Here is a 27874-nt window from a genome sequence, read left to right on the forward strand (position 1 = left end):
CAAGTCTAATTTTGTACAGAGATAGTTTTCATATACATATCCTGTTACATACTTTATTGATTTTATTTCTAAAATTTAATTTTTTGAGAAGGTATTGAAAAAAAACATTCAAATTTTCAAGAAAGACTTACTTTTTAATCTTAAAAAGGTACACCTTTCTTTATCGATTCACTATTTTCTCACTTTTTCGAGAATAAAATTTATTATTTTTGACAACTCTAGCCGCTCCCATACCTGTCAATTTTTTAGTATTGCATTTTCTTATTGACAACTACTCGTATTTTTTACCAACATGAGAAAATACGATATTAAAATATTCTGAAAAAATTCTCATAACTTTATGAGAAGAAAATAAGAAATTTGTCTCTTGCTGTTTCTCAGTAAAGTCGATAGTATTTGAGTAAAGAATTATTGAAGACCAATATTCGGCCATTTTTAGTAATTAATATCTAACCTTTGCGAAAATTGCAAAATGATAAAGGACTTTTCGACTCAGTTTAGTCCGCTCTGTGTATAAAAAGCGTTTGGCAGAAGTCTCGTCGGACATCCTGTATATGTATGTGTGTGTATATATATATATATAATATATATGCGCAGACTTCTAAATAAACTGTCAACTTCGCCTCCATGTTTGAAGACAGCGCTATGCAGCGCCATATTTCAATTCTCTCACTCACACATGTATAAATTACATGAATAAGTTCACACGATACTCACAGACAAGACGTATGGGAACTAAAAGAAGAACAGCTGGGAATCAAGTTCATCCTTTTTCTATCACATTGAGTCAGTAGTCTATTTATATAAGTCTATGCATATATGTATGTAAGCTCTAGTTACGATTAAAACTTACGTAAATAGAAATAAATTAAGTAACGATAAAAGTAACTAGTGAAATCGTTATTTCAAAAACTGTTCATGTAACTGCGTTATCATGAACGTTACTCATTGTCAGAAGAAAATGTAACGTCGTTACCCAATCGTTACTGAAAAAAGTAACTTTTAACGATAACTTTTAACGACGTTACAAGTAACGCGTTATTTGCCAACCCTGTATATATACACATGGTAAAAAAATTATATAATTAAGACAACATATACAGGGTAATTAAAAAACGTTTGTCCTTAAAGTATCATATTCCAGACTTAATTCTAAGATGATTTTTCTTTTGCGAAAATTTTGTCTGAAGCTTAGTTTTCAAATTACAAGAAGAAATAGTTAGCGTATCACGGACCGCGTAGAGGAGACGGACAGGAGCGGCGCTCACGGTTAGGCGCAAGCGCTTTACGTGCGGGGCGTATACTGATGCATTCACACGTTTACAAAAACACGTTTCTTCTTACTTTTACTACACTTCTTTGTCTTTCACATACTTTAAATATGATAATTTCGTTAAATTATTGGGTGTGGGAAAAAGTGGCGGTTTTTTAGTAAAATTCAAATGTTTTCTTAGAGATGTTTTCTTTATTAAAATCAATTTATTTAAACCAAATATGCTCCATTATTTTCGATAACATTTTGCCATTTTTGGGGCAGAGCCATAATCCTATCGTGATAGAACTTCTGTGGTTTCTGGTTGAAAAACTGTTTCAAGGCCTGATTTTCAGGCCTCTTTTGAAGCCATTTTACACCATTAAGAGTTCTGAAGCGATCTAAACAAATGATAGTCTGAGAGTACTACTGTATGTCAAGACTATACGGTGGATGCATTAAGACTTCTCAGCCAAGCTCTCGCAATTTTTACCAAATTATCAAAGATGTGTGTGATCAAGCGTTGTCATGATGGAAGACGACACCCCTCCTATTGATTAATTCTGACTGCTTCCTCTCAATTGTTGTAATCTCTCCAGTTGTTCACAGTAGAATTCGGAATTAATTGTTTGATCGGGCAATAGTGAACAGCTCATAGTGACCGATTCCCTTCCAATCCCATCACACACACAACATTATCTTCTTTGTCGTCAATCCAGGTTTTGCGATTGCTTGTGCCTTCTCTCTTTCTTTTATCCATGATTTTTTGCGAGTTCGATTGTCGTACGTAATCCATTTTTCATCACCAGTTATCATTCTCTTCAGAAATTTCATTCCGTTTCAGTAGCGTATCGCAAATGTTAATTCGATCCATCATGTTCTTAGCACTCAACTCGTGAAGAACCTAAACATCGAACTTTTTTTTGTATCCAGCTTTGTGTAAATGATTTAAAACTGTTTTGTGCCTAGTTCCCTGGCAATCTCCACAGTGCTCATATGCTTATCACGCTTGATTTTTTCCATGATTTCATCGGACTTTTCAGTGATTGGTCGATCGGAGTGAGGTTCATCTTTCACATCGAAATTTCCAATACGAAAACAAGCGAACCATTTCCTGCTGATTTTGATAGAGTATCTTCACCATAAATAGCACAAATTTTTTCACAAGCTTGTACAGCGTTCTTGCCCTTATCGTAGTAATACTGCAAAATGTAACAAATTTTTTCCTTATTTATTTTCATTTTCAAAATAAAATAACTTTTGATCCACTTCACCGATTTCAATCTTTTTCGGCTCAAAACAAAGGTTGAAATGTCACTTTTTAAACGCACGTCTAGTGTTGTCAATGCGATTAATAGTTATCGACTGCTGAGCATTTAATGTCACCTAGTGGGAAAAACGCTACGAACTTTTTATATCCAAATAAATTAGTATCCAAATAAATTAGTGATGAAATTAAAATGAATATTAAACCCTTTGAGTATTGTTCTTTAATTACATTGATAAAATTGTTAGAGAAATGTAGTAAAAGAGTGAAATCATACAATAATTACGTGCGATAAGTAATTAAAACTATTGTTGTATATACATACAAATCAAATATATCAGTACGTCAATTATTTCAGTACGTCGAATTCTAAGAGCGATTCTTACAATTCGATGGACCGAAAACTTGACTTAATTGTATGTCAATAGGCGTTACTTGTAGCACGCAATTATTCTCCAATTTCTCACTTTTACAAAAATTTCTCTAACAATTTTATCTACGCTATCGCGCTCATAGTATTTATTATATACTTATGAGAAGTCTTATGAGAAACGCGATCGCGCTTCTTAACAATCAAAGAGTTGTGAATATTTAAAACAAAATGTAAGCCAAATACATTTTAAAAGCTAATTATTATTTTAATTATCGAATTGTTATTACCTTGTAGATGTTCAATGATTCCATTTTGCTTTAGTTTCTTGAAACAGTCAGAGGAATAAATTTGGATGTACCGTAATAGTGCTCGATACAACGGCTTAATTCACTTTCTTCATTCAAATATAAAATGTTTTTTAAGTATGTAAATATCAAATCACGTTCTTACAATGAGATTCTTCTTTTATAAATTGTCACGTTTCAATATATTGACACTTCGATGACACTCACTTGATAAAACGAGGAATTTATCAACCGATAATATTAATCGATTTATTAATTAACCATTGACAATCACAAGCGATTGATTATTCGGCGATTGAAAATTACACGAAGGAAGAAAAATATCTGCATGGAGAGAATTTTTTCTTAGAATTTACCCTGAAAATATGACAATCATGGGATAACATTGTATTTCAAAGAATTTTAATGTAAATCTTTCTCATTAATAAAACTACAATAAAATATAAAATAAGTTCGATCAATTTTATTGAAGTGCATGGTAAAAATCTTTAAAATATTGTATTGTATCACAACTATCATATTTTCAGGGTAAATTTTAAAATAAAATTTTTTCACCGTGTGGAAGTCCGTATCCAACACAACGTGTGTTTATGTGTGGCAAGCAGCTGACTGACTTTCTTGGGTGCAATGAGTGCAGTTCAATCAACGTCTTATAGCATTTTCCCCTGGGAAAACTGGCGCAGCACTAGCGCCGTGCTAGGTGTAGATGAAAACTGCACTAGTGCAATAATAGTGTAGGTTTAGTGTGCGATTCAATGGAACATATCTCATTAGACATCCATTTTATTGACATCCATTTCATAACACCCCTAAAAATATATATAATTATATTTAAACTTAAATTACATATTAAGAATTCCAAGCACGACAATGTAATTTGATGTATTCACATATACGGTCGTGCTTGGAATTCTTAATAAGTAATTTATCAAATAAAGAAAGCAGAGATCGGTCAAATTTTGGATGTTACAAATACATTATATATTATTTTATTAAATATTTTATTATAACTGGAATAAATTGATTTAATAAAAAAATATATAATATATTATTTGTAACATCCAAAATTTGATCAATCTTGACTTTCTTCATCGTATTTGATAAATTACTTATTTTATAATATTCTGATTTATTTATTTATTTAAAACATTTTTTAAAATTAAATTTTGACATTTAAAGAATTTTAAACGACAAAATGTCATTGCATAGCTATTATTAGAAACATTGAAACTAAATAATGTCATTGTTATAATATTAATTACAATAATGTAATATCCCAGCAAACAAGAATGGATTGAAATGGATTAAAATGGATTCAGATTTTCAGAAATACGGATTCATGAATGTTAAAATGAATCCTTTTCAATCCTGAATGCATTTTTATTCATTTATAGGAATTGCATAGAGCACACCTTTATACCTTTCAATCTAAAAATAATATTAGCATTTTCTGTGCATCGTGAATACTACTTAATTGAGAAAAATTGAATACTTCTCAAGAATTGAGAATAGGAAGTACAGTTTTTTTAATTCAGTTAAATTCAAAAATATTAGCAATTTTTATGCAATGCGAATACTACTCAATTCAATATTCTGAATATGAAATGCAGTTTTTCAATCTAATTGAATAAAAAAAGTTTTTATTTAAAAATAGACCATAAATGCTACTTAAATTATTCAAAATTATAAGTAGGAAATTCTAATTCAAGGTTTTAATCCAAGGTCAAAAAAAGTTGTAACGTAAAAATAATTGAACTATGTTTCTTGTTTCTCTTTGATTAGAAGTAAAATGAATGATCGATGTGAACACTCGCAAACTAAGTCGAACACAGCCCGAATATTAGACTAATCATGGCGCGCGACATCAGCCAAGCGAGATTAGATTATGCGACACTTATCCAATGTTGTTTCATAGTAATGTGTGTAAATTGTTTATACTTTATTATATCTGTTGAATGATGATATTTTTATTATATCTATATAATTTCGTTACTAGTTTAGCTAGTTGTAATTGAAGTAGAGAATGAATAACACATTCACCAATTGAAGAAGTGGTGTAACGAATAACGTAGAAGATTCATAATCCAGAGATCCCAGGTTCGAATCTTACTAAGGTGCGTTTTTTAATATCAATTTGAAGTAGTTAATTTCAGATAATAATTATTATAAATGTCTTAGGAATAAAATTTGTAACCCTTAAATATGAATGTTTTTTTTTCCGAATATTAAATTATCAGCTCGGATCCAATCCATTTCAATCCATTCAATCCATTTTCATGGATTTAAATACGTATTAAAAAAATTTTGATCCATTTTAATTCTCGTTTGCTGGAATCATATTATAATATAATATCATACCTTAGAGCACGAACGCAATCTCAATTTTAATTTACACTGGTCTCCACTGACTTCAAAGAGCAAAAGCTGAAGTGCAAGTTTTTTGCACCAGTTTTATCAATGGAACATTAAACACTGAACTTTAATTTTCACAGTGGAACAACACAATTGCATTCAGTGTATACCAGTGTTGCACCAGTTTTCCCAGTGGAAAACGCTATTAGTGATGCAGGAACCGCATTCACTGCACCCATAACCAAGAAAGTCAGTCAGCTATTTGCCGCACGTAAACATATGTTGCGTTGTATACAGATTTCCAGACGTTTTTCTTCTTTCGTATGATCTTCAATCGCCGAATAATCAATTGTCAATGGTTAATTAATAAATCGGTTAATATTATCGGTTAATAAATCCTCGTTTATCGGTTAATAATTCCTCGTTTTATCAAGTGAGTGTCATCGAAGTGTCAATATATTGAAACATGACAATTTATAAAAGAAGAATCTCATTGTAAGAACGTGATTTGATATTTACATACTTAAAAGACATTTTATATTTGAGTGAAGAAAGTGAATTAAGCCGTTGTATCGAGCACTATTACGGTACATCCAAATTTATTCCTCTGACTGTTTCAAGAAACTAAAGCAAAATGGAATCATTGAACATCTACAAGGTAATAACAATTCGATAATTAACATAATAATTAGCTTTTAAAATGTATTTGGCTTACATTTTGTTTTAAATATTCACAACTCTTTGATTGTTAAGAAGCGCGATCGCGTTTCTCATAAGACTTCTCATAAGTATATAATAAATACTATGAGCGCGATAGCGTAGATAAAATTGTTAGAGAAATTTTTGTAAAAGTGAGAAATTGGAGAATAATTGCGTGCTACAAGTAACGCCTATTGACATACAATTAAGTCAAGTTTTCGGTCCATCGAATTGTAAGAATCGCTCTTAGAATTCGACGTACTGAAATAATTGTTTGATTTATATGTCAGTAATAGTAATTACTTATCGGACGTAATTATTATATAATTTCGCTCTTTTACATTTCTCTAATAATTCTATCAATGTAATTAAAAAACAATCCAATACTCAAAGAGTTCAATATTCATTTTGATTTCATCATTAATTTATAATTTAACAAAATTATCATATTTAAAGTATGAAAGACAAACAGATAGTGTAGTAAAAGTAAGAAGAAATGTATTTTTATAAATGTGTGAATGCGATCAGTATGCACCCTGCGCTCGCGTCTAACCATGAGCGCCGCTCCTGCGCGTCTCCTCTACGCGACCCGTGATACGCTAAATATTTTTTCGTGTAATTTGAAAACTAAGCTTCAGACAAAATTTTTGCAAAGGAAAAATCGTCTTAGAATGAAATCAGGAATATGATACTTTAAGGACAAATTTTTTTTTTTAATCACCCTTATAGAATACAATACAAACCTTACAATTTATGTCTGTTCTTTTAAAAACGGATTCTTTGGAACATTCTAAGACGAAAATCCTATAATATGAAAATATCAAGGCTATAATAATCTTTAAATTAATTGCGATTAAAGTTTAGAGGAAAGTTCTCTATTATAAGGTAGGCGCCTAATATGAGATAGCGGTGTTTCTGCTAAACTAAATATAATTGCTATCTATTGATTCCACCATGAATTTATTGCTCTTGGATTGAAAACTATTTAGTAGAAAATTTATTATTAGATCATGTCTGTAGTCATTGTAAAAAAAGATTTTAGAATTTGGACATCTTTAAGTTTTATTGAGCCTTTAAATCTTGTTTATTAATAAATAAATATTTGGCAATAAATTTTTCATGTAGTGATAGAATAAGGTCGTACTAATAGAGAAATACGGGATATGTTTAATTGTTTAATTATAAAAGTTAGATTTGATGATCGTAAAACTATAAGGTGTGGAAATCATAATATGACAAATATAAGACCCAGGATATTTCTAATAAGAAATAATCCATGCTCCTATGTCATAGTGATAATCATTGCTAAAGAGTAAATGTTAATGTACAATAATAAAAAGGACTACCGGAATGAATGTTGAGTGCCTATTTCTATGATGCTTGATTTCAACTACCTGAGGAGTTCTGGATATAAGTTATCGCATGCTCATTTTTTATGCATTTTTTATGCTGGCTGTGTTTGTTTATATTTTAGGAACATGAAATATAGTTTTTTTAATTGCAAAACTTAATGATATATTTTTATTATCGATTTCTCGGAGCATCTCATATTAGGAGCACAATTTTTTGACTTTGTGAGTTGCTCACTTTTTACATTTCTTTAATTTTCAAAAAAATGGAATTTGAATTAAATTTTATATATCTTAAAACTTATTAAATTCCCTAAAAAAATAACCTATTATTTTTTTGCTCATACTTCTAGCATTTATTCAAAATGAACTCGGTATCTCATAATAGGGATCCTTCTTCTACTCACCACGGAACTAGTATTTCGCGCGCATGACGATATGACAAGTGAAAGTGCTTCAGAACCATTTCAGTAACTTTAAGATTATTATAACACACAATACATATAAACGCGCGCGCGCGCACGCACACGTACACGCACACGCACACGCACGCACGCGCACACACACACACACACACACACACACACACACACACAAATATGCAATGACATTTTTCTTAAGAAATTATTATTGCTTCTATATGGAATTTATCTGTTCATTACGTACATAATTAATATGCATATAAAAAAATATCAATTTAATATCGAGATACTACGATGTATTTCAAAATAAATTCATAACTATGTTCGTTCGTGATAAACATTTTTGTAATAATATCAATAGATAAACTATTTTTAAAATAAAAAAATTAGAAAAATTAAATATATTAATAAAGTAAGGCTGAAATATATCAAATATTTATTTAATCCCAATACACAAATATCAAATAACCGGCATATATTAGATGTACAAATAAGTTTCCGCCGTTTGACAAAAAACGGCGCCACTAGCAAGCTATGGTTAAAATTGTCTGATGTAAAACATTATATCGTAAGGTTGGACATCTGTCAACAACATAATCTTGAAATACTAGCGATTTTGTATCAGCATCATATATTTTTTTTGTGCGAAAATGCCGAGTTTTGAGCCGAATAAGCGTCATTTGCGGGAACTTTTGATTTACTTCTTTAATTTGAAGAAATCTGCAGCTGAGGTTCATCGATTGCTTGTAGAAGCATATGGTGAGGCTGTCTTAAGTTAGAGAAGTTGTCATGAATGGTTTCAAAAATTTAAAAAAATGAATTTGATATCGAAGACAAAGAACGTAGCGGAAGGCCAAAAGTGTATGAAGACGCGGAATTGGAAGCATTATTGAATGAAGATTCGTGCCAAACGCAAAAAGTAGTGACTAGCGATGGACAATACTTTCAATAAAACATTATGTATCGTTCTTTCACAATAAATGCTTAATTTTTGATTAAAAACAGCGGAAACTTATTTGTACACCTAATATATTTCTCAATAATTATTGTAGTAAAACATTGAAAGTAAAAAAACAAAGTATTTATTGCTTATAATTAATTATATTGTATATTAAATAATTCATTGCTTATAAACTTATGCATATTTTAATTAGCAGTAAGAATGACATTGATTTATACTCTATAAATTTTAACTCTATAAATATATCCATATACGTGCATTGATGCAATTTATATCAATTTTCACATTTTTTTCTTTTTTTCAACACTACTACAATAATTATTAAGAAATATGTATGCCAATTATTTGATATTTATTATAATTAAATAAATATTTGATATGTTTCAGCCTTACTTCATCAATGTATTTAATTTTTTTCGTGTTAAAAATTAGTTAAAAATAGTTTATTTATTGATATAATATTATTACAAAAATGTTTACCATACGAACGAATATAAATTTATTTCGAAACATTTCGTAGTATCTTGCTATTAAATTTTATATTTTGTTATGCTCCGACATTAATTATGTGTGCCAGGGCCGTGTCTAGCGAGCGTGTGATGCGTGTTAGCACGCAGGCGATCGAAGCCAGAGGCTAAAGCTACAGGCTGCCAAAGCCTAAAAATATGTAACCAAAATATAATATAGCGTTAGTATACAGAAGGAGTATCCGGAAAATCGCCCGCAATAGGGAAGACCCTTAGGACTAATAGATTCATTTTTTAGTTTCGAATTTTTATAGATAAACTTAAGAGACTTATAGAAAAAATGAATTCTACATCAGTTATTACATTTGATTACTTAATAATATTTTAATAATAAGGGGAAACTGATAACTAATATGAAAAAAATGCATTTTTCTAATGCATTCCATCTGATTCAACTAGCTTCGGGACCGGGGTAATTGAGTATGTGAAGTTAGCACCCCAACTATAGTACTCAGGAGTTCTGATTAAAGTTCCCGTTTCCTTTTGACAAGACAAAGAGTTCTACATAATTTTTAACAAGAGTTCCGCTTAATAATTATTTTTAAATAATTTTTAAAAAATGGGGTGCTAACTTCTCGAAAATCGAGATCGAATAGTTCTGAGTGAGTCAATAGCTTCATTTCGTGAATACCTAGAGTTCCTGATGCATAAAAAAAATTTTGAAAAATAAAAAAAAATTAAAAATTTTTGAAAAATCAATTTTTAGATACAATAGTTCTGATTAGAGTTCCTGCTTCCTTTTAACGAGACGAAGAGTTCTCTATATTTTTTAATGCAAGAATCATAACAATTTAATAACAATTTTTAAATAATTTTAAAAAAATTTTTTGGAAAAAAAATTTTTTTTCTAAAATAGTTCTGTGACACGTTAATTGTCATTCTAACAATTACGAAGAATTCTCAGCGATTAAAACCAATACAGACTCAATAATAAAAAAGATATATACTTAAAACGAAATTTGAAAAATCGATTGCAGAAGTACGTATTTCCTTATGTAATCATCCAATCGCTTTGTCACCTAATAGTTTTTGACAGAACTCGTCGAGAACTACACAGAACTCTGATCAGAACTATTCTCAAAAAATTTTTCGACGTTATGATACGGAGACATTTGAACTCTACCATTCTTTTTTATTATTGAGTCTGTATTGGTTTTAATCGCTGAGAACTCTTTGTAATTGTTAGAATGACAATTAACGTGTCACAGAACTATTTTATAAAAAAATAATTAATTTTCCAAAAAATTTTTTAAAAATTATTTAAAAATTGTTATTAAATGAATCTTGCATTAAAAAATATAGAGAACTCTTCATCTCGTTAAAAGGAAGCAGGAACTCTAATCAAAACTTTGTTGTATCTAAAAATTGATTTTTCAAAAATTTTTAATTTTTTTTTATTTTTCAAAATTTTTTTTTATGCATCAGGAACTCTAGGTATTCACGAAATGAAGCTATTGAGCCACTCAGAACTATTCGATCTCGATTTTCGATGAGAAATTAGCACCCCATTTTTTAAAAATTATTTTAAAATAATTATTAAGCGGAACTCTTGTTATAAATTATATAGAACTCTTTGTCTCGTCAAAAGGAAACGGAAACTCTAATCAGAACTCCTGAGTACTATAGTTGGGATGCTAACTTCATATACCCGGGATAATTCGACTAAGATTATTAAAATAAAGATTAATGTATTTAAACTATAATACATCTTTGGCTACATATTAATAAAACTTTTTATAAAAATATATTTTAAATATAAACATTCGCTTCGCAAGGCAAAACAATACTTCTTTTTGCAAAATTTGTTCATTTCGCGCAAAAACACGTCGAATAAGTCTAATTTTCGAAATTGGACATGAGGGAACTAAACTTATAACATTTATCACTGACGAAAATCTCTTTAAAGGAATAAAATTTGTAGTAAGTACTATAAGAGTCGTTACTAAATGAGACATATAGTTCCATGCTGTGGTTAGTCTACTATCCCCATCCATTTCATTTTTTAAAAACATTAACAATATATGATAACAAAGACACATTAGCAAAAAAAATATGTTGGACTTTATTAAATAAAAACTACATTTACTATCTAAGTAGAAATATCTCAGACAATCATATATAATTGTAAAACAAAAATTTTAAGAATAAAAATATTTATTTAGGTGTAAGATTTTTTAAAACTGTGAATGTAAAACTTCTATCATAGATGTGTTTGCAACAAGATATTACAGCAGATTTTAGCAGCAGTCGCTACTGCATGCTCAGACACATTTACGCGTGTCTCACGTGTTTTGTTTTTAATGTAGCCTTGATTATTCTGCTTACCTCTATATTCAACTGATTCCGATTTCCCCTACTTCCGGAAATGATTCGGGACCCAAAAAAGCTATATGAATATAGGTCCGGAAATAAGTCATTTCAAAATTATAGCCACTTTTATGTTAAAAAAATTGTAATTTATTTTTCTTAATTACAATCGTTATTTATTTCATAGTTTTCATATAAATAACTACTTTCGGATTATTTTGGCATTACCCAGGATGCATCACGTTAGAAGCATAGTCCGTTTGACATTCCTCTTTTTGTATTTTTTTATTAAAAAATTTTGTACTTTTCTAGAGGGATGCCAAGCGGACTATGCCTCCATATAATGCATATGGTGGTAACGTCAAAATAGTCCGAATGTAGTTATTTATGTTAAAATATTACCCAGATAAAAAAAAGTTGATAGAGAATAATCTAATTTCTATCAATTTATATTGTTTTCCATAAGTTGTATCATTGATTTTTCAAGCATCAGATAAATCCTATCGTATTTTATCGGTTCCTATAAGATTTATATTCTGTTAAAATTGGAAACTAATGATAGAAACTCTATCTCTTTCTATCGAATTCAATCTATTGTATCTGAAAGAATAGTAAAATAATAAATTAACATTTATCTATTTCTACAATATCATTTTCTTAACGACTAACAATCGTATATTAATCATAAAAATAAAATTGTTATTAATCTTTCGTTCTATGAGTTTCTATCGGCAGTACAAAACTAAGTCTATAATAAAGTTTTATTGTTTTTTAGCGAATTGGAAAACTTATCTGAATGTATATGAAATATACGGAAATTTCACAGATTGCTATCTGATTTTCCAAAATGGACATATCTACAGGAATTTATCATAAATTCATCATATAAAATGGATCATTCTCGATTTACAATTTAATCATTAAGTTTTCATCGATAATGTATAAAAGAAACTATAAATTTGATCGGTTTTTTCAACGATTTAAAAATCCCATCTGAACGTATACGAGAACCGTGAAGGGTATTTCATAGATTTTTATCTAACCTTACAGAGTAGAAATATCTATAGAAGTTTATTGTAAAACTGTACAAAATGAATTATTACCAATATGATATTTAAATAATGACATTTTATTGACAAAGAAGTCTAGTCTAATAAAATTCTTACGTTTTTTAGGAAAAACTTATCATAATATGAAAAATACGAGTAAAATTTCATAGATTCCCAGAATGGAAATACTTCAAGCATCGATACCTCGACATATCGATTGATAACGGTTATCGATTGATAACGGTTAGTTATGACGCCGACGGAAACATTAGCACAGGTTAGCACTGCTGTTCATTTTTAATGTCTGCCTGTCATATGAAAATTATATGCTCACTAACTCACACATTGCGGGGGGAGGGGGCGAGAAGGAGAGAGTGAGGGGGGAGAAGAGAGAAGGAGAGAGGGGAGAGGGAGGGGGGGAGAGAGAGAGAGAGAGAGTGAATGAGTGAGTTACTGAGTGAGTGAGCGAGCGAGCGAGTGAGCGAGTGAGTGAGTGAGTGAGTCTGTGGCCCTTAAATAAACGAGACACGCGTGCTGACGAGAGAAGATCCCTTTGTAGGGGACTGAGAATGCACGTGACTCGCCGTCGATCGCTTTGACACGTGATTCCATCGCAGTGCATCCTGTAAAACCCTGTATATAGATCCTGTAGGCCTTTAGATGAATTTAGAAGTAGCTAATTAGTGTTGCGACGCAGATGAATTTGCTAGAATAAAATGAGGACTAGTCGAAAACTAAATAAGATTGCATAATAGAGGCAATAGAAACAATATCTTAAAATCATCAACACGAATTTTCCTTCAGCCCGTTTATTGCCAGTAGTGATGTCGATTGATTAAATTGTCATAATGTATATGCGATTGTGCTCATTCAATCGCTCAGCCACATTGCTCGTTGCGAGCAGGCATGTAGATTGCTTTATCGACACTTTGCCTGTTTCAAAATAATGAGTGATTTTACAGTCAGACTGATCTGGCATTTCTTTCCTTTCGGTTTTTCGACTGATCGCAACATCGCGAGATCAAATATATCATCATCGATCGGGGTGGCATGCGCTTTTCAATGACAACAAATTGTCAGAAAATAAAAAGAAATGATCTCGCGATGATGATGTGGAAACAGAGATAGGCTTGCGGGAGTAGAAATTCGTCGAAGAAAATTGACTAGCGGGATTGACTGAGCCAAAGGGTTATCTTTCCGGTGTTGCAGGATGCACGCGGTTGGATTGCACTCGGCGCTGGCCATCAAGCGTCAGCGAATGCGTCGGGACGAGCAGCGTCGCGCGCGCGAGCGTCGTTATAGCGCGCAATCGGGCGAAAGCGGCCTGACATCGCCTAGAGCTTCGACTGGATCGCTGGACCACCATGGCAGGCATCACAAGGGCATGCATGGCGGAGCGCGTGCGGCTGGCCAGGGTATGCTGGACACGAAGGTAGTTACTTCGATTGGAATGCTGCACATCGGCGTGGTATTCCTGGTACTGGGCGCTTTCCTGCTGATGAGCGGCTTGTTGCCAGGAGACCTTGCTCACTGGGGCACTAAAGCATCTGGCGGCTGGTGGAACGAGTTGGTCGCAGTCGGCCTGTTCGCAATCCTAGTCGGTATTTTCTTGATTGTTCTGAATCGTGTGATCGCGAAGAAGGAAGAGGACGATCTCGAGGAATACGTACAACGGCAACTCACCAGATCCCGATCAGGACATCGATTGGAGCGGGATGTAGAAACCGGTGGACTGACCACTCGCCACGCCAGACGGGCGAAACAGATGAGACAGGTGTCATCGGACACATGCCTTGAGATCAAGGATAATGGCAAGGTCGACGGTGGCGGTTCGCCGCCACGGAGCCCACCGCCGGCGTATACGCCGCAGGTCGCGATCAACGACGACAATCAGTCGACGGTCCAGTCGGCACTGTACCTGGAGCAGATTACCGAGGAAGAAATCATCAGCGACCGTGTCGAGACCTCGACCACTAATAGTCTCAGCCCAAGCTCGCCCAGCGAGACCCGAGAGTTGCTGCAAAATGCGCGATACTCGAAGCAGAATGGAAACCCGCAGCAGGTTCATCGGCCGCTTTACGTCTCTAAGATCTAGATGGTAGGATCGAAAGAGGATGAAAGGAGCGACACACAACAAGCGTATAACGCGAACACGCGGAAAAGTTATCTTCAATCCATTCTTATCGGCGTCTTCCGACTGCAATATTCTTGGGAATGAAATTCCGCAGTCAGCGAACATCATTCTCCCGCAAATCATTCTCGACGGGCAAATCATATAATGAGTAATGACATTGTGAGGAAACGCAATACTGAAAAAAAAAAGGAAAGTAAGCGAAAAGAAACGTGGCGCTGCAAGATAATCAAAACAGGCAGACCCGAGAAGACGGAATCTCCGCGTGGATTAAGTAGCGACTTTTACGTGGCATAACGTGACAGTCCTCATATTTATATCGAATCGAGACGTAGATCATGATATCCGAACATTTTTTTCGAGAGGAAAACTTCCGAAGAGAATTTGAAAAGCGAAACTTTCGATAATCATACACACATAATCACGAACAAACGTATAACACACTCGACCGTTGAAGATAGGAAATCGAAGAATCGAATTCAAGGACCAAGAATATATTGGAGATTATATCATTAGAAAGAAGCACAACTTTGCGAAACGACTTTGCTATTAAAACGTATTCTATATAGATATATGTATACTAGGAAGTACTCGATAAATAACTCGTTGGAAATAATCGTTTCTACTTAAAAGACAAAATTTATTATTAGGTATATAAGTAACGGCGTATATTACGATAATTCTTTATGCATTTTTCACTTATCCTGTGTAAGTTCGATCCTCTTATCCCTTAATAGTTATTTCTAAACATCGAGTTCTAAATTACATTTGCCATACACCGCAAATATGTAAAATGTAACTTTAATATATGTGTATAATTTCGTTTGTTTTGTAAAAATCACTCTATATACTGAGAAAAAAAAGTTGCTGTTTCAAAAAAATATTAATTGATTCAACTAAACGTGGCGGTCACGGGCTGTCAAGCAAACATTTGTTAATTCAAATAAATAACATGGTTTAAATTACAAGATTTTGTTAATCTAAATGTATAAATATTTGAACTAAATAATCATTACGAATAAAACGCATTTAATAAAGTTAAACTTTTTTTCTCAGTGTACTACACATTTAAGGCTCAGTTGCATCAATGTCACTTTGACTTTAAGCGGGACTTAAAATTCTATCTGTCTCGAGTTAAAGTAAAAAAGAAACAGATACAGAAAGAGTTTTAAGCTTCACTTAAAATTAAAATAACGGCCTTAAATGTAGTACATTCATTTTTGTATGTGGGTGTAATGTAGTATTATTTTTACATTGAGAAAAAAAAAGCTGTTAATTTGGCTAAATGCGTTTAGTTCGTAATGATTATTTAGTTCAAATATTTATATATTTAGATTAATAAAATCTTAAAACATATTAAAATTTAAAACATATTATTTGTTTGAATTAACAAATATTTGCTTGACAATCTGTGATCGCTACATTTAGTTGAATCAACTCATATTTTTTTGAAACAGCAACTTTTTTTTCTCAGTGTACACTGAAAACTAATATCACACACATATTTTAAAGTCATTTGAATTTGCAGTGTAAAAATGCGATTGTTATTTCTTTTCTTTTTTTATCATTAATTGAGCAGGTTGTTCTCATTATAAGATTATGAAAATTAGTATTTACATTATAATGAACATCATCGTTCGTATAGCATTAGACATGAAAAAATTATTTATGCGCCATATTGTGCAATTCGAACCGAAGACATAAGATCTTTATACCTTTGTCAAGCTAGCAGGATCAAATGAGCAGAATCGGAAAATATCTTTTTAATTATTTAGTACTCATTTTGTGTTAATTTGTGCTGCAAAGAACAATTTTGTATCACATGCCATTTAGAAGAAATGCGTGATGCTACTAACTTAACATGAAGTAGGACAAGAAAAAAAAGAAAAAAAAAGAAAAATGAAAGAAAGTATGTATAGTACTGATTTTGTGGTATAAAACATAACTTCGTAACTACATACTATTGTATTTAGAAGAAACTCGTGATTTTGTTAACTTATTATAAAGTTAGCCTATTGGATTCAAAAATAAAATATCCTTGATAGAACTGCTATAATTTATATCGTCAAAATATGAAGTTTTAGATTTTGTGCTCCTGCCGTTTCTTTGGAAACCTCGACTCCTACAAGATTTTAAAAGTGGAGTACCCTTCGCCACGAGCAGAATTAGTCGCAATTTTCACAATAGAAGCGATATAAAATGTGCCGATATAATTATATTTTGTAACACAAATTAGCACAAAATAAACACTAAATAGTTCAAAAGGTCTTTTTCGATTCTGTTCATTTAGTCCTAGTTAGCTAGTTTGACAGAGGTGATCTCTACAATCTGGATGGCCGAATGTTTCGACAACATTCACAATGACATTCCAAATTTTGATTTTAATATATTTTAGCGCTAATGTTCTCTTCGAACTTCGAAAATATAATACAATTGATATGTATACATGTGTGTTACGGAGAATTCGCCCGAATTCCAGCGTGTCGAATAGAACACTATTGCAACTATTCGTCCAGTGACTGTTGGCGTAAGCAGTATTGTTAAGCTATTTGATAATTTATACTATGCTATATTCTTTTTTATAATATATTAAACATTTATTTACACGTAACACACGTACTAGCTTTAATCGGCGAGATTTCTGGAGGGTGAACGATGTTGCGCGCAATTCTCTATTATTATTAGATATGTGTATGAATGCATGTGCGTACATGTATAAGTGTGATTTCACTTAAATTGATGAACTTAGTTATTTACGGAGAACGCGCATTTTGCCGTTCATTCTCGTATATCTCTCTTCAAAGTGAAATATCGCTCGGGCGCTACTATTCTGTGATCTTGAAAAGAGAAATTAATCGTCTTACACATTTTACATCACAGATGAATTAATTCTATTGAAAATGTTCTTTCGATAGCGGTATCGTGTGCGTATGTGCTCTATACATTATACTATATTACTCCATTATATCCACGCACAAGTACCGCGTATTTATACATGCTGTTTTTATCGTTATCGCGGAGCGTTCTACTACTCTTTAACAGATCCCATTATGTATTCGATTGTACAATTTTTTATGCCTTTTGCAAATTTAAAAATGAAAGAGAGGAGAGAGAGAGAAAGAGAGAGAGAAACACTATGAGGGAATACGCGAATAGAAAAGGCGAAATTTATTACGATTAAATCGGGGCCGGTTAGCTCAAATTAGGATAAATTGAGAGCTACATCTCGAGAATCTTAAAAAGTTTTTAAATTTTAGAAAAAGGTTCGATCACGTGAAATCTCATTGGAAAGAGCTCTTTCGGCTCGAGGAAGCCTAAAAAAGGAAAGCTAAGATCGTTCTCAGATTAGACTTGACTCGAGTTTCAAGATATTTAGGATTCGTCCTTTAAACTAGCTGCAAGTTAAATGTCATGCAAAAATGCCTTTGATAATGTGCACTACGTATTCCTTTGATAATAATCTTGACGAGGACGAATATTCGAGTTTGATTTCTTACCCTCTTTCTCCTCCTCATCTTTCCTCTCCTTCATATAAATCCTTCATATACTCCTTGTATTTGTGTGTTAACGTACATGCGCGAGCGTACAGATGAATGTTAACTATGTGGATCAATTAAACTGTTTTCCCCAAATCTCTGTGATCGTAAGTAGAGGAGACCGGGGCAAGTGATTACACGGAGTAACTTGTTACAGTTACTTTTTTTAGTTGTCACAGGTGGCAGTACATTTTTATGAATTTTTATATGATTCTTACAATACTCAATAACTTCACTTAGTTTACCCGTCATATTTGAACTTTAGAAGAAGCTAAGTATGTTTTCTTGATTTTCACTATTAAAAATAAATATTTCATTGTATCGCTTATGTTATTGTATAAGTTAGAGATATGTGATTATCCTTTTATACATTTTTTTTATATACATTTGATTATAATAACACATTTTATTTGAATTGATATATGTATTATCGATATATGTAGTTTTCGTTTGTATTTTTTCGAATTGAAAATGAAAGATTGGGGTAAGTTACACTTCGATCGGGGCCGGTTATTACAGTGTAACAACTTATCCTATTCAAAACTATTTTTTTTTCGTCTATAGAATGATGTACAGACTTTTATAAATAGATTGCCTATTTCATCTCCATATTTGAAGATAATACTGGACAGCGCCATTTGTATTCACTCTTACATGTATAAATCACAGATAATGACGTTAGTGTTTTCACATAAATTTATGCGATATTCAAACGTATACATATGCATATGTATGAACTGAAATAAGGACAACTCGGAATCAAGTTCATCTCTTTTTATTATATTAAGTCAATAATTTAATTATAAAAGTCTGTGAATGGTACGATCTTACAAAAAAAGACAAACAGAGGATCTATAAATGTAGAAACGTATGCGACAGCAGTAAAGGAAGTTAAAGATGGCTGTCTGTGAGAAAAGTAGCAAATGCATGTAATATTAATTTTGATTATTTATGATTTTCCAACGTTAACTTTAATAATTAATTAAAGAAAAAAATTTTCTAATAATATATTTTTTAAATTTTATATTATAAAATAAATATTCCGTATGAAGTATTTCGTGTTTGATTTCATTATAGTTTTGAATTTGCTTATACATATATGTATGTATATATATATATATATATTAGGTGCGCAACTAAGTTCTCGCTGTTATTTTGATGCATTTTCATCAAAATAACAGCGAGAACTTAGTTGCGCACCTAATATATATATACATATATATATATACACATATATTTCAAGTGATATTGTAAATGTAACAACTTATCCCACAGTAAGTTGTTATAATTTACCTACTGATAGTAAATCTTAATTTTCAGTATTTAAAGACAGATACAAATCAGAAAAAAATTGACTATCTAGTTAAAATGTAAACAATGCATAAGTATTCATTAATTTAAATGTTTACAGTACGGAAAAAATTGATAATCCAAAATTGTAACAACTTGCCCTGGTCTCCCTTATTCTCCGTTTTTTTCGAAAAAGTATAGCTTTTTCATTCAATCTCTGGATTTGCGCGTTCGTTCGTTCATTTTTTGCTCGACTAAAAGGCTGAAATCGCGAACTAATCTTACTTATTCATACATTACATATTATATATATATATATATATATTATATATATATATATGTGTGTATATAAAATATGTAATGTACATATATATAACGTGTAAGTCTCCCTCGCAAAATAAAAATCTAAGAATATGTATCTTCTTAATACTTAAGAACTACTCGTGTACTAATCTCGATCTCGTAATTTCGTTGTTTATCGTGATAGATTTACAAAGCATACAAATTCCTCTTCGGTCGTATATATCCACTGGAGAAACATCTGCTCCAAACATGTCCTCAATAAATCCTCAAATAAGTGGTACAATTATTACTCTATATGTAGTGCCGTGTGTGCAAATGCGCACGTTTATTGGTTGCAAAATTCTTAATATTTGAGCAAGTGTATGAGCCATATATTGATTCCGATGCGTAGGTAAGATCATCTTTGAAGAAGACAAGTCTATCTATAGAGTTATCTGTTGTCTCATTCATTTCGGACTCGGCCACTCGGAGTCTTCAAGATGCAATCTTAACGTTAAAAATGCTTCTAGGCATTCAATCAATCAGAAGGAAGAAATTTACTAATTGACCAATTAAAGAATACTTCAAAGTGTAATATCAAGTGGATCATACCCTCATAGCAAAGGGTCACATTTATATCACAATAGAGTTACAATAGTCAGGAAGAAAATATGATGTCACTGTGAAATTGTCATAATAAAGGCTGTCTTTCAAATTTATTACCACTAAAAATGCTACAATTTACGTTACATGCTCTATAGATTTTCAGTACTGGCAGTCAATTTTAGAACACAGCCAAGATAACACATGTATATAGACATTTGCACATCACCATAACGTAACCATAATTGTTGTGATGTAATTGTGACGTTTTTTTTGTTATAGGAATAATCTCAGAGAAATTTCTAGAGTTCGCAGAATTTACATCTAACTTGCGCAAGATGTTCGCCACTTGTGCATTATTTTTCAACGATAGATTCTTTGACTGATCGAAAAGTCGATTTCTCTTCAGCATTTCCCTTAAAAGTACCAAAGGATAAAGAGATAATTTATTATAGCTTTCCAATTTCTACAGCGTTACTCATCTCTGCATTTAAATGTTAGTTTAGAATTTTTTTAAACTTCCTCCAAGTTTAATTGAAGAATGTAGAACTTTTTTATAAAGCGTAATCAATTTAGCTTTCTAAACTTTGGCTCGCCGAAGGAAAGCCAAAGCCTTTTTTTTCAGTTACTGCCTTTTTTTTCAGTTACTGTTCATAATTTGAAAATTATCGTTCCGTCATTATTTCCGCTGAAGAAAATGAATCTGAAGAATTAATTAAAGAAGGAAGATATGGAGAGAAAGAAGGATACACACTGCACGATGGAAATGTAGCTCGAAATAGATTTTAATTGCTGTATATTGCCATTGCGTTGATTGATCAATTTTGCAAAGTGACTCTCTTATATAACTCTTTAACTCTAATCTACAATAAGTGTATAATAAGTCTTTAACCCTTTACTTTAAGCTCAAAACTTTATGAGGTCTGTCCAAGTCGCTTAAAGCTTAGGATTAACGTAACGCTGGGAAACATTTTTTTGAAAAAATCGTTACACTTTAAAATATAGAGGCAAAGGTTAAAGGAAGGCTGATTAAATTTAAGTAGATTGAGGTTCAAATGATGATAGGAATTTTCATCTTACGCACGCATGCGTCGCATCCGTTGTAAATGGTCTTGCCCATTAGTCGTTAGCTTACGATAACGAAAAATCGCCGTTTTCCTGAGAAGAGATGATTGAAAACGTGGATGATTGAAAACGAAGTTATGAAAGTATCGCTGGTACATACGGCACAAACGAAACCGAAATGCTCACTTCGTGAACAAATTTACTGTATCTCGATGAATTTTCCTCGCACCGCTGCATCTTTGAATTCTTACGAAAATCTTAAACATGGTTGAAAAGATGAATCGAAAGGCGAAGTGATATTTCGCTTTTGTTCATTCGGGTTTTGATGTTGAAACTACTCAGTGAGAAATGACAATGGAATCAACATCAAAACGATGTCGATTCAACATCGAAATAATCAAATTCAACGTTGATTCGACATCGATTCCATTGTCATTTCTCACTGGATAGGGATGCAACGAATAATGATTTGTTGGATAACCGGATATCCGATCTTATCCGGTATTATATCCAGCAGAGAGTGTCTTGAGTGATTTCTCGCAAAAATTAAGTGGGAGACGATATTGGTTAGGAGATAGAATAAATTAAAGTTTCATAGTAAAGTCGGGGTATACAACTTTCCACGCGAAAGGAGATCCATCCCATCTCCAGTTATTAATCAAATTTATAACAAATAAAATAAAATGTCGCTGAAGATGCTTGGTGTTGTGATATTCTTTTTGCCGATCATGATTAATTTATAGTATTTCATTGTGCAGTTATGGAGTGCAGTAGCTTGCACTTAGTCTAACAGCTAAATGACGGTTACATACTTCAGATTTGATAATCTGAGAGACTCTCTTGCTGCATTCGATTACTTTGATTTGCGACTTAAATTGTATTGAGGAAGTTGTAATATACAAGACTACCAAAATGTTTGGAATTATTCATCAAGAGATTTTATTATATTAGACTGCTGAAGATGGCTTGAATTAAGCTGAAATGTTCGGTATTTGTTATATATATGTAGTACTGAGAAATATATGTTGATATAATCGCTCCAATTACTGCGAATTTAGGCTCTTAATTGTCCGTGTTTTCATTTATTGTTTAAAATAAAATAATGAATGTCTGCCCAAAAAAAATAAGGGTTGTTTATCTGATTATGAGGTGGACCTTGTTTTGTATAGAAAGTCGTGTGCCCCTTGACAGGGTGGGAGGTGGGGACATATAATAAATTAAAGTTCTATAATATGCATCCTCTGCATATTTATTATATCTCCTAGATCAATGCTGTTTCCCACTTAATTCTTGCGGGAAATCACTCTCCCTTACAACGTATCTAAATGATATTCAAATCGGTGAGGTATCACCTAAAATATACATTTACCTGTTTTTTTTTATAATAAAAAGAGATTTTTTAAAATGTAAATCATTATAAGTATGCTATAAAGGTTTAATATTTATACAGAAAATATAGAAACAAATTATTGCCTAATAATGCAGAAATATTTATATTTCTTATGAACAATATAAAATACTTAAAATATTTAAAAAATAATATATAACAAAAATATAATATACAAATAAAAAATAAACGTAAAAGAAGTTTATTTTAATTTAATCATTAACTTATGTTATGTATTATGTACATTAGGCTTGATATACGAGGGCAACTTAATAAGTTTTTAGAAAAACATAGTAAAACACATTTTTTTTTATTGATTCATTTTTATTTCTCAATATAGTCTCCTTTCTCGATACACTTAATCTCCAACTTTTTCAAGCCGTCCGAATAATATAATTTGTCCAATTCTTTAAAATAAGACTCTGTTTCGGCGATGAGCTGTTCTCTGATGGTGAATCTCTTTTCTCCGATTTCTTCAGATTTGGAAACAGGAAATAATCGCAGGGGGCTAAATATGTGCTGGATGGGGAAGCAATTCGTAGTGAAATTTATTTGAATTTGGCCATGGCGGGCACGTGTAAACCCGTGCATTGTCTTGGAAGAACACTTTCTTTTTCAAATGAGGACGTTTTTTCTTTAAAACTGTTGTTGAAACGGTCCAATAAGGCTGCGTAGTAATCACCATTGATCATTTGCTTCGACGGAAGGTAATCGATATAAATTATACCGTATGCATCCCAAAAAACTGTGGCCATCACCTTTCCGGCCGACTTCGTGGTCTTTGCCTTCTTCGGAGTTGGTTCACTTGGTGAAGTCCATTGTTTTGACTGTTCCTTCGTTCTCGGGTGTGAAGTAATGGATCCATGTTTCGTTCACAGTAATGAATCGACGCAGAAATTCATCTGGATTACGTTGAAATATTTTCAAACATTGTTTTGAAATCACACGGTCGCGCTTATGGTCCACAGTGAGTAAACGCAGCACCCATCTTGCCGATAGCTTTTTCATACACAATTGTTCGTACAAAATTGAAATAATAACTGTGCCATGTGATATGCCTGTGGCCTCAATAAGCTCGCGCACTTTCACTCGTCGATCAGTCAAAATAATATCGTGGACTTTATCGATGATTTCTAGCAGCCTCAATTGGACATCCCGAATGAGGTGCATCACATGTGGATGTACGACCACGTTTAAATTCATTCACCTAATTGTATACAGTCGCAAGCGCTGGTGCAGATGTGCTATGAACATTATCCAACTCGGCTTTGATTTCTTTCGGCGTTAAATCTTTCATATATTTGATTATTGCACGAAACTCATTTTTTCCATTTTGCAAAAAGTACAAAGGTTCGTTTTAATCGTCTACAGAAATGAAATCACGCGATGAATTCCGCTCAAAATTTGATAGTAATTAGCTGAAAGATGCTATTTGTCAAAAAGTAATGTGACATGACACTACGCGTGACCTCTGATAGATTTTCTAAGAACTTATTGACTTGCCCTCGTAGATTTGTTTCGATTGCGAAAATTCCGATTGCATAATCGAGTGTGTGTTAATATGTATATGTTAATAAATATTTAAATATAAAAGTATTTAAAGAAACAGTATGTCGTTTATAGATTGGTCAGATTACGCATCCTGGCTGTATGGTATGGTGGGGGTCGCCAATGAAATACCTCCTTCAATATGCAAGGGGCTTAGCATGAAATTGAAAATGGCATTACATACAATACATCGTCGCTGCAATTGCAAGTAATAACCGCCGAACGAAGCGATAACTGACTTACTTTTATCATCAAATTTGTTATAGATTCTAAAGTAATGTCTCCTTCATACAACCAATAACTTTTACATATATTTTGATTGTTACAATACAAATATATCAAATAATAGAACACATAATGCGACAATAATTATTTGTTTTTATTACACAATACGAAAAAAATCGATTTTTTTTCTTCCCATGAAATAATCAAAGAGATTCTGACAGTATATATAAAAAAATATCCGTGTCTTACCAGAGCAAGTCGTTAACATTTTAAATATCATCAAATGTCTTTTTATAATACTGTACAGCACAGATTTCCTGTATGAAAAATTTAAAGAGAAAATAAATGCTAGGTAAGTATACCCGTATCTCGGTACTGACTTACTTCGACATTGTCGCGACCTAAACAAAGCGACATCGAAAATTTTCTGGGCAATAAAAAAGCTGACAATTACAAAGAAACTTGCTGAAATGATTTCAGCTTTTCATGCAATGAAAATTAACATATCACTCAAAATATATTTTCACTCAGAATATACTTTCTTCACAATCATTTGGATTTTTTTTCCACCAAATTTGAATTCAGTGAGGAACGCTTTCACCAAGACATTGCGATCATTGAGAAACGCTTCAAAAGAAAAGACATCAGACACATGCTTGGTGAATATTATTGATTTATTGTGATACAAAACCAGAATCATACAAATGGCAAATCAAACAATCAAGATTCTTATAATAATTATATTATTATTATTATTATACAAAAATTTGAAAATATATGAAAAAAATAATTCTCAGTTGTTTTTTTGTTTCGGACTCATTGCATAATTTCACATGTAAAAACGTAAATTATTTATTTAAAAATTTATTATATAATTTAAAACAATTCTAAAAAAAACCAATATGAAACAAATACGATAAATGGCTGCATAAAAAACGTTTTGATCTGGTGAAAACGCTGAGACACAGATATTTTTTTTTACATCTACTTTCAGAATCTCTTTGATTTTTTCACGAGAGGGAATGTTGTACTGTGTAGTTTATTGTAGTAGTATAGTATATTGAGTTTATAAATAAACTTATTATTTGCTATTATTGGCACGCGTTGAGCCACTGTTGTCGAATTTCAGGTTTCTTTAGAAATGTAAAATATTTTACGTTCTTTGCTGCAGGATTAATAGATCCATTTCGACAATTAGAGATACACTGTATCATGGCATAGTTTTATTTTGCAAATGAATTAAAGTATTTCTCCAAGAAATTGAGTTTCTACAGATTTTTTTGAAATTTGGATGTCATGTTTAAAATAATTTTATTTATATATGGTTAAAATTTTAAAGACCTTAGCGGTGCTGAAATAGAAATATTCGCCTTCAAAGTTTCAGCTTTTATTACGTAAACTTCTATCAAACCTTGCCGAAATAATGTTTTAATACTTTGCGGCAAAAATCTTCTACAGATTTAAAAAAAAAATATGTAATGTAGAAATATTATAGAAACCTTATAAAAAAAATGGGGAGGCCTAGCGGTGCCGTTTCTGAATTAGAGTAGTTTAAATTTGTAATTTGATAAAATTCTTCTTTTCGCACATATGTTTTATGCGTGCGTGTGTACGTTCGCCTCAAAAATTTCTCTCTTCAGAGAGTATGAATGGAGAGGCATATTCGTAGATTGTACGCGATTAATTTTCTAGCGCGATTGTAGCCGGAGAAATACCTTAAACTGAATTAAACTCGCAAACTGCAAAGACTAATCAAGAAGACATGGATACGGACACGGCACACGGTTTCGGGCGACTTCATACTATATCGTGCTCCTTCGTGTGCATTTTGAAGGACGTATCCCATTGTTTGAGTAGAGCGATGACTGCGCATCCACGGGAATGCTACACTTTATATATTTCTACCATAGGTCAAATATCCATATAAAATATTTTGAAAATTTAAATTTTAAATATGCGTAATTATTTCTATTCAAATTGTAGAAAATAACTTTTTCACAATCCGGCCGAATTATCCGCCCGGATTATAAAAAATAGGCCGAATAGCACGGATATCGGATATTTGCCGGATATCTGTTGCATCCCTATGTTTGCGGAACGTAGCGAGAAATGATGGATGATATCTGTTTGAAGAGATTTAGAGATATTACTATATTTATCGCGAAATTTACTATGACGTGTAAGGATACTTTTACTTGAAGGGTCGGAATTATAGGGGACATGATATAAGAGAGATGAGATCGATATACGCGACTATCGTTTATATCGTACTCTGTTATCAATGCGCTATTTTTATCTACTTAGTGCGCCCCGCGTGAAAACGTGTATTTGCAAAAGATAAAGTCAATATTACAAAGATCGTTGCACAATAAGAAGACCGTTGTTGTAATTATTACTTACTATGAAATTATTACATCAATGCTGTTTTATGATTACTACGATAGTTACAATTTTTATCTTAAAAAAGTTAAAAGCTTTTCTTACTGCGATTTCTCTATTGTACCACTTATATACAACTTGATGCACGAATTTTTCGAGAATAAATTATGAAATGCTTCATTCTTAAGGAATGATTGTTCTTCTACGTTTTTAGAAATTTCCCACTCCATTCTACGAATTGAATTATTACTTATTCATGCGCGTTTATTTATTTATTATGAGGTTTTTTATTCGCTTCGGACCGCAGTCGATTATATGTTTGAGTTATCTTGTATACATTGGTATTTCAAATCGGGAGGAGAAAAAAGAATCTTGATCTCCGATTAGTTTTTTTTAGTCAGACGACAGCTCGCTAGAGTTATTGTTTCGTTAACGATAAATCTTGATAAGTACGAAATAGAGTCGAAATGTATCCGAGTGTTTTTTCTTTTTCTACCTGGAATGACCTCCTGCAACTTGCTGCATCGACTGCAGGCCGGAGGGTGGATGCAATGACGTATCGACC

General features: G+C 32.1%; 2 protein-coding genes and 1 long non-coding RNA gene across 5 annotated transcripts in view; 2 read left to right on the forward strand and 1 right to left on the reverse strand.

The window, feature by feature from the left end:
- Positions 1 to 3850, reverse strand: part of LOC105143998 (uncharacterized) — an 80226-nt gene extending 76376 nt beyond the window's left edge. The window contains exons 1-2 of the long non-coding RNA XR_015545573.1: positions 3753 to 3850; positions 3180 to 3521 (exon numbers count right to left, since the gene is read on the reverse strand). This is a non-coding gene — a long non-coding RNA (uncharacterized LOC105143998). The remainder of the gene's footprint in view (positions 1 to 3179; positions 3522 to 3752) is intronic.
- Positions 1 to 27500, forward strand: part of LOC105144014 (uncharacterized) — a 106978-nt gene extending 79478 nt beyond the window's left edge. Inside the window, exons 1-3 of one of the 3 annotated variants that reach the window (XM_087407543.1) lie at positions 12599 to 12833; positions 12990 to 13140; positions 14073 to 27500. In XM_087407543.1, the coding sequence (XP_087263669.1) occupies positions 14074 to 14958 (885 nt within the window). In that variant the 5' untranslated portion in view covers positions 12599 to 12833; positions 12990 to 13140; position 14073 and the 3' untranslated portion in view covers positions 14959 to 27500. Of the gene's footprint in view, positions 1 to 12598; positions 12834 to 12989; positions 13141 to 14072 lie in introns of those variants that run through there. The other 2 variants (XM_087407542.1, XM_087407541.1) reach the window with 2 other exon arrangements.
- LOC105144001 (uncharacterized) overlaps positions 1 to 27874 on the forward strand; it is a 171652-nt gene that overhangs the window by 79477 nt on the left and 64301 nt on the right. The gene's annotated exons all lie outside the window — the stretch shown is intronic.

This window comes from Acromyrmex echinatior, chromosome 7 (genome assembly GCF_024713525.1).
Source record: "Acromyrmex echinatior isolate Ae372 chromosome 7, ASM2471352v2, whole genome shotgun sequence".
In the NCBI taxonomy this organism is placed as follows: domain Eukaryota; kingdom Metazoa; phylum Arthropoda; class Insecta; order Hymenoptera; family Formicidae; genus Acromyrmex; species Acromyrmex echinatior.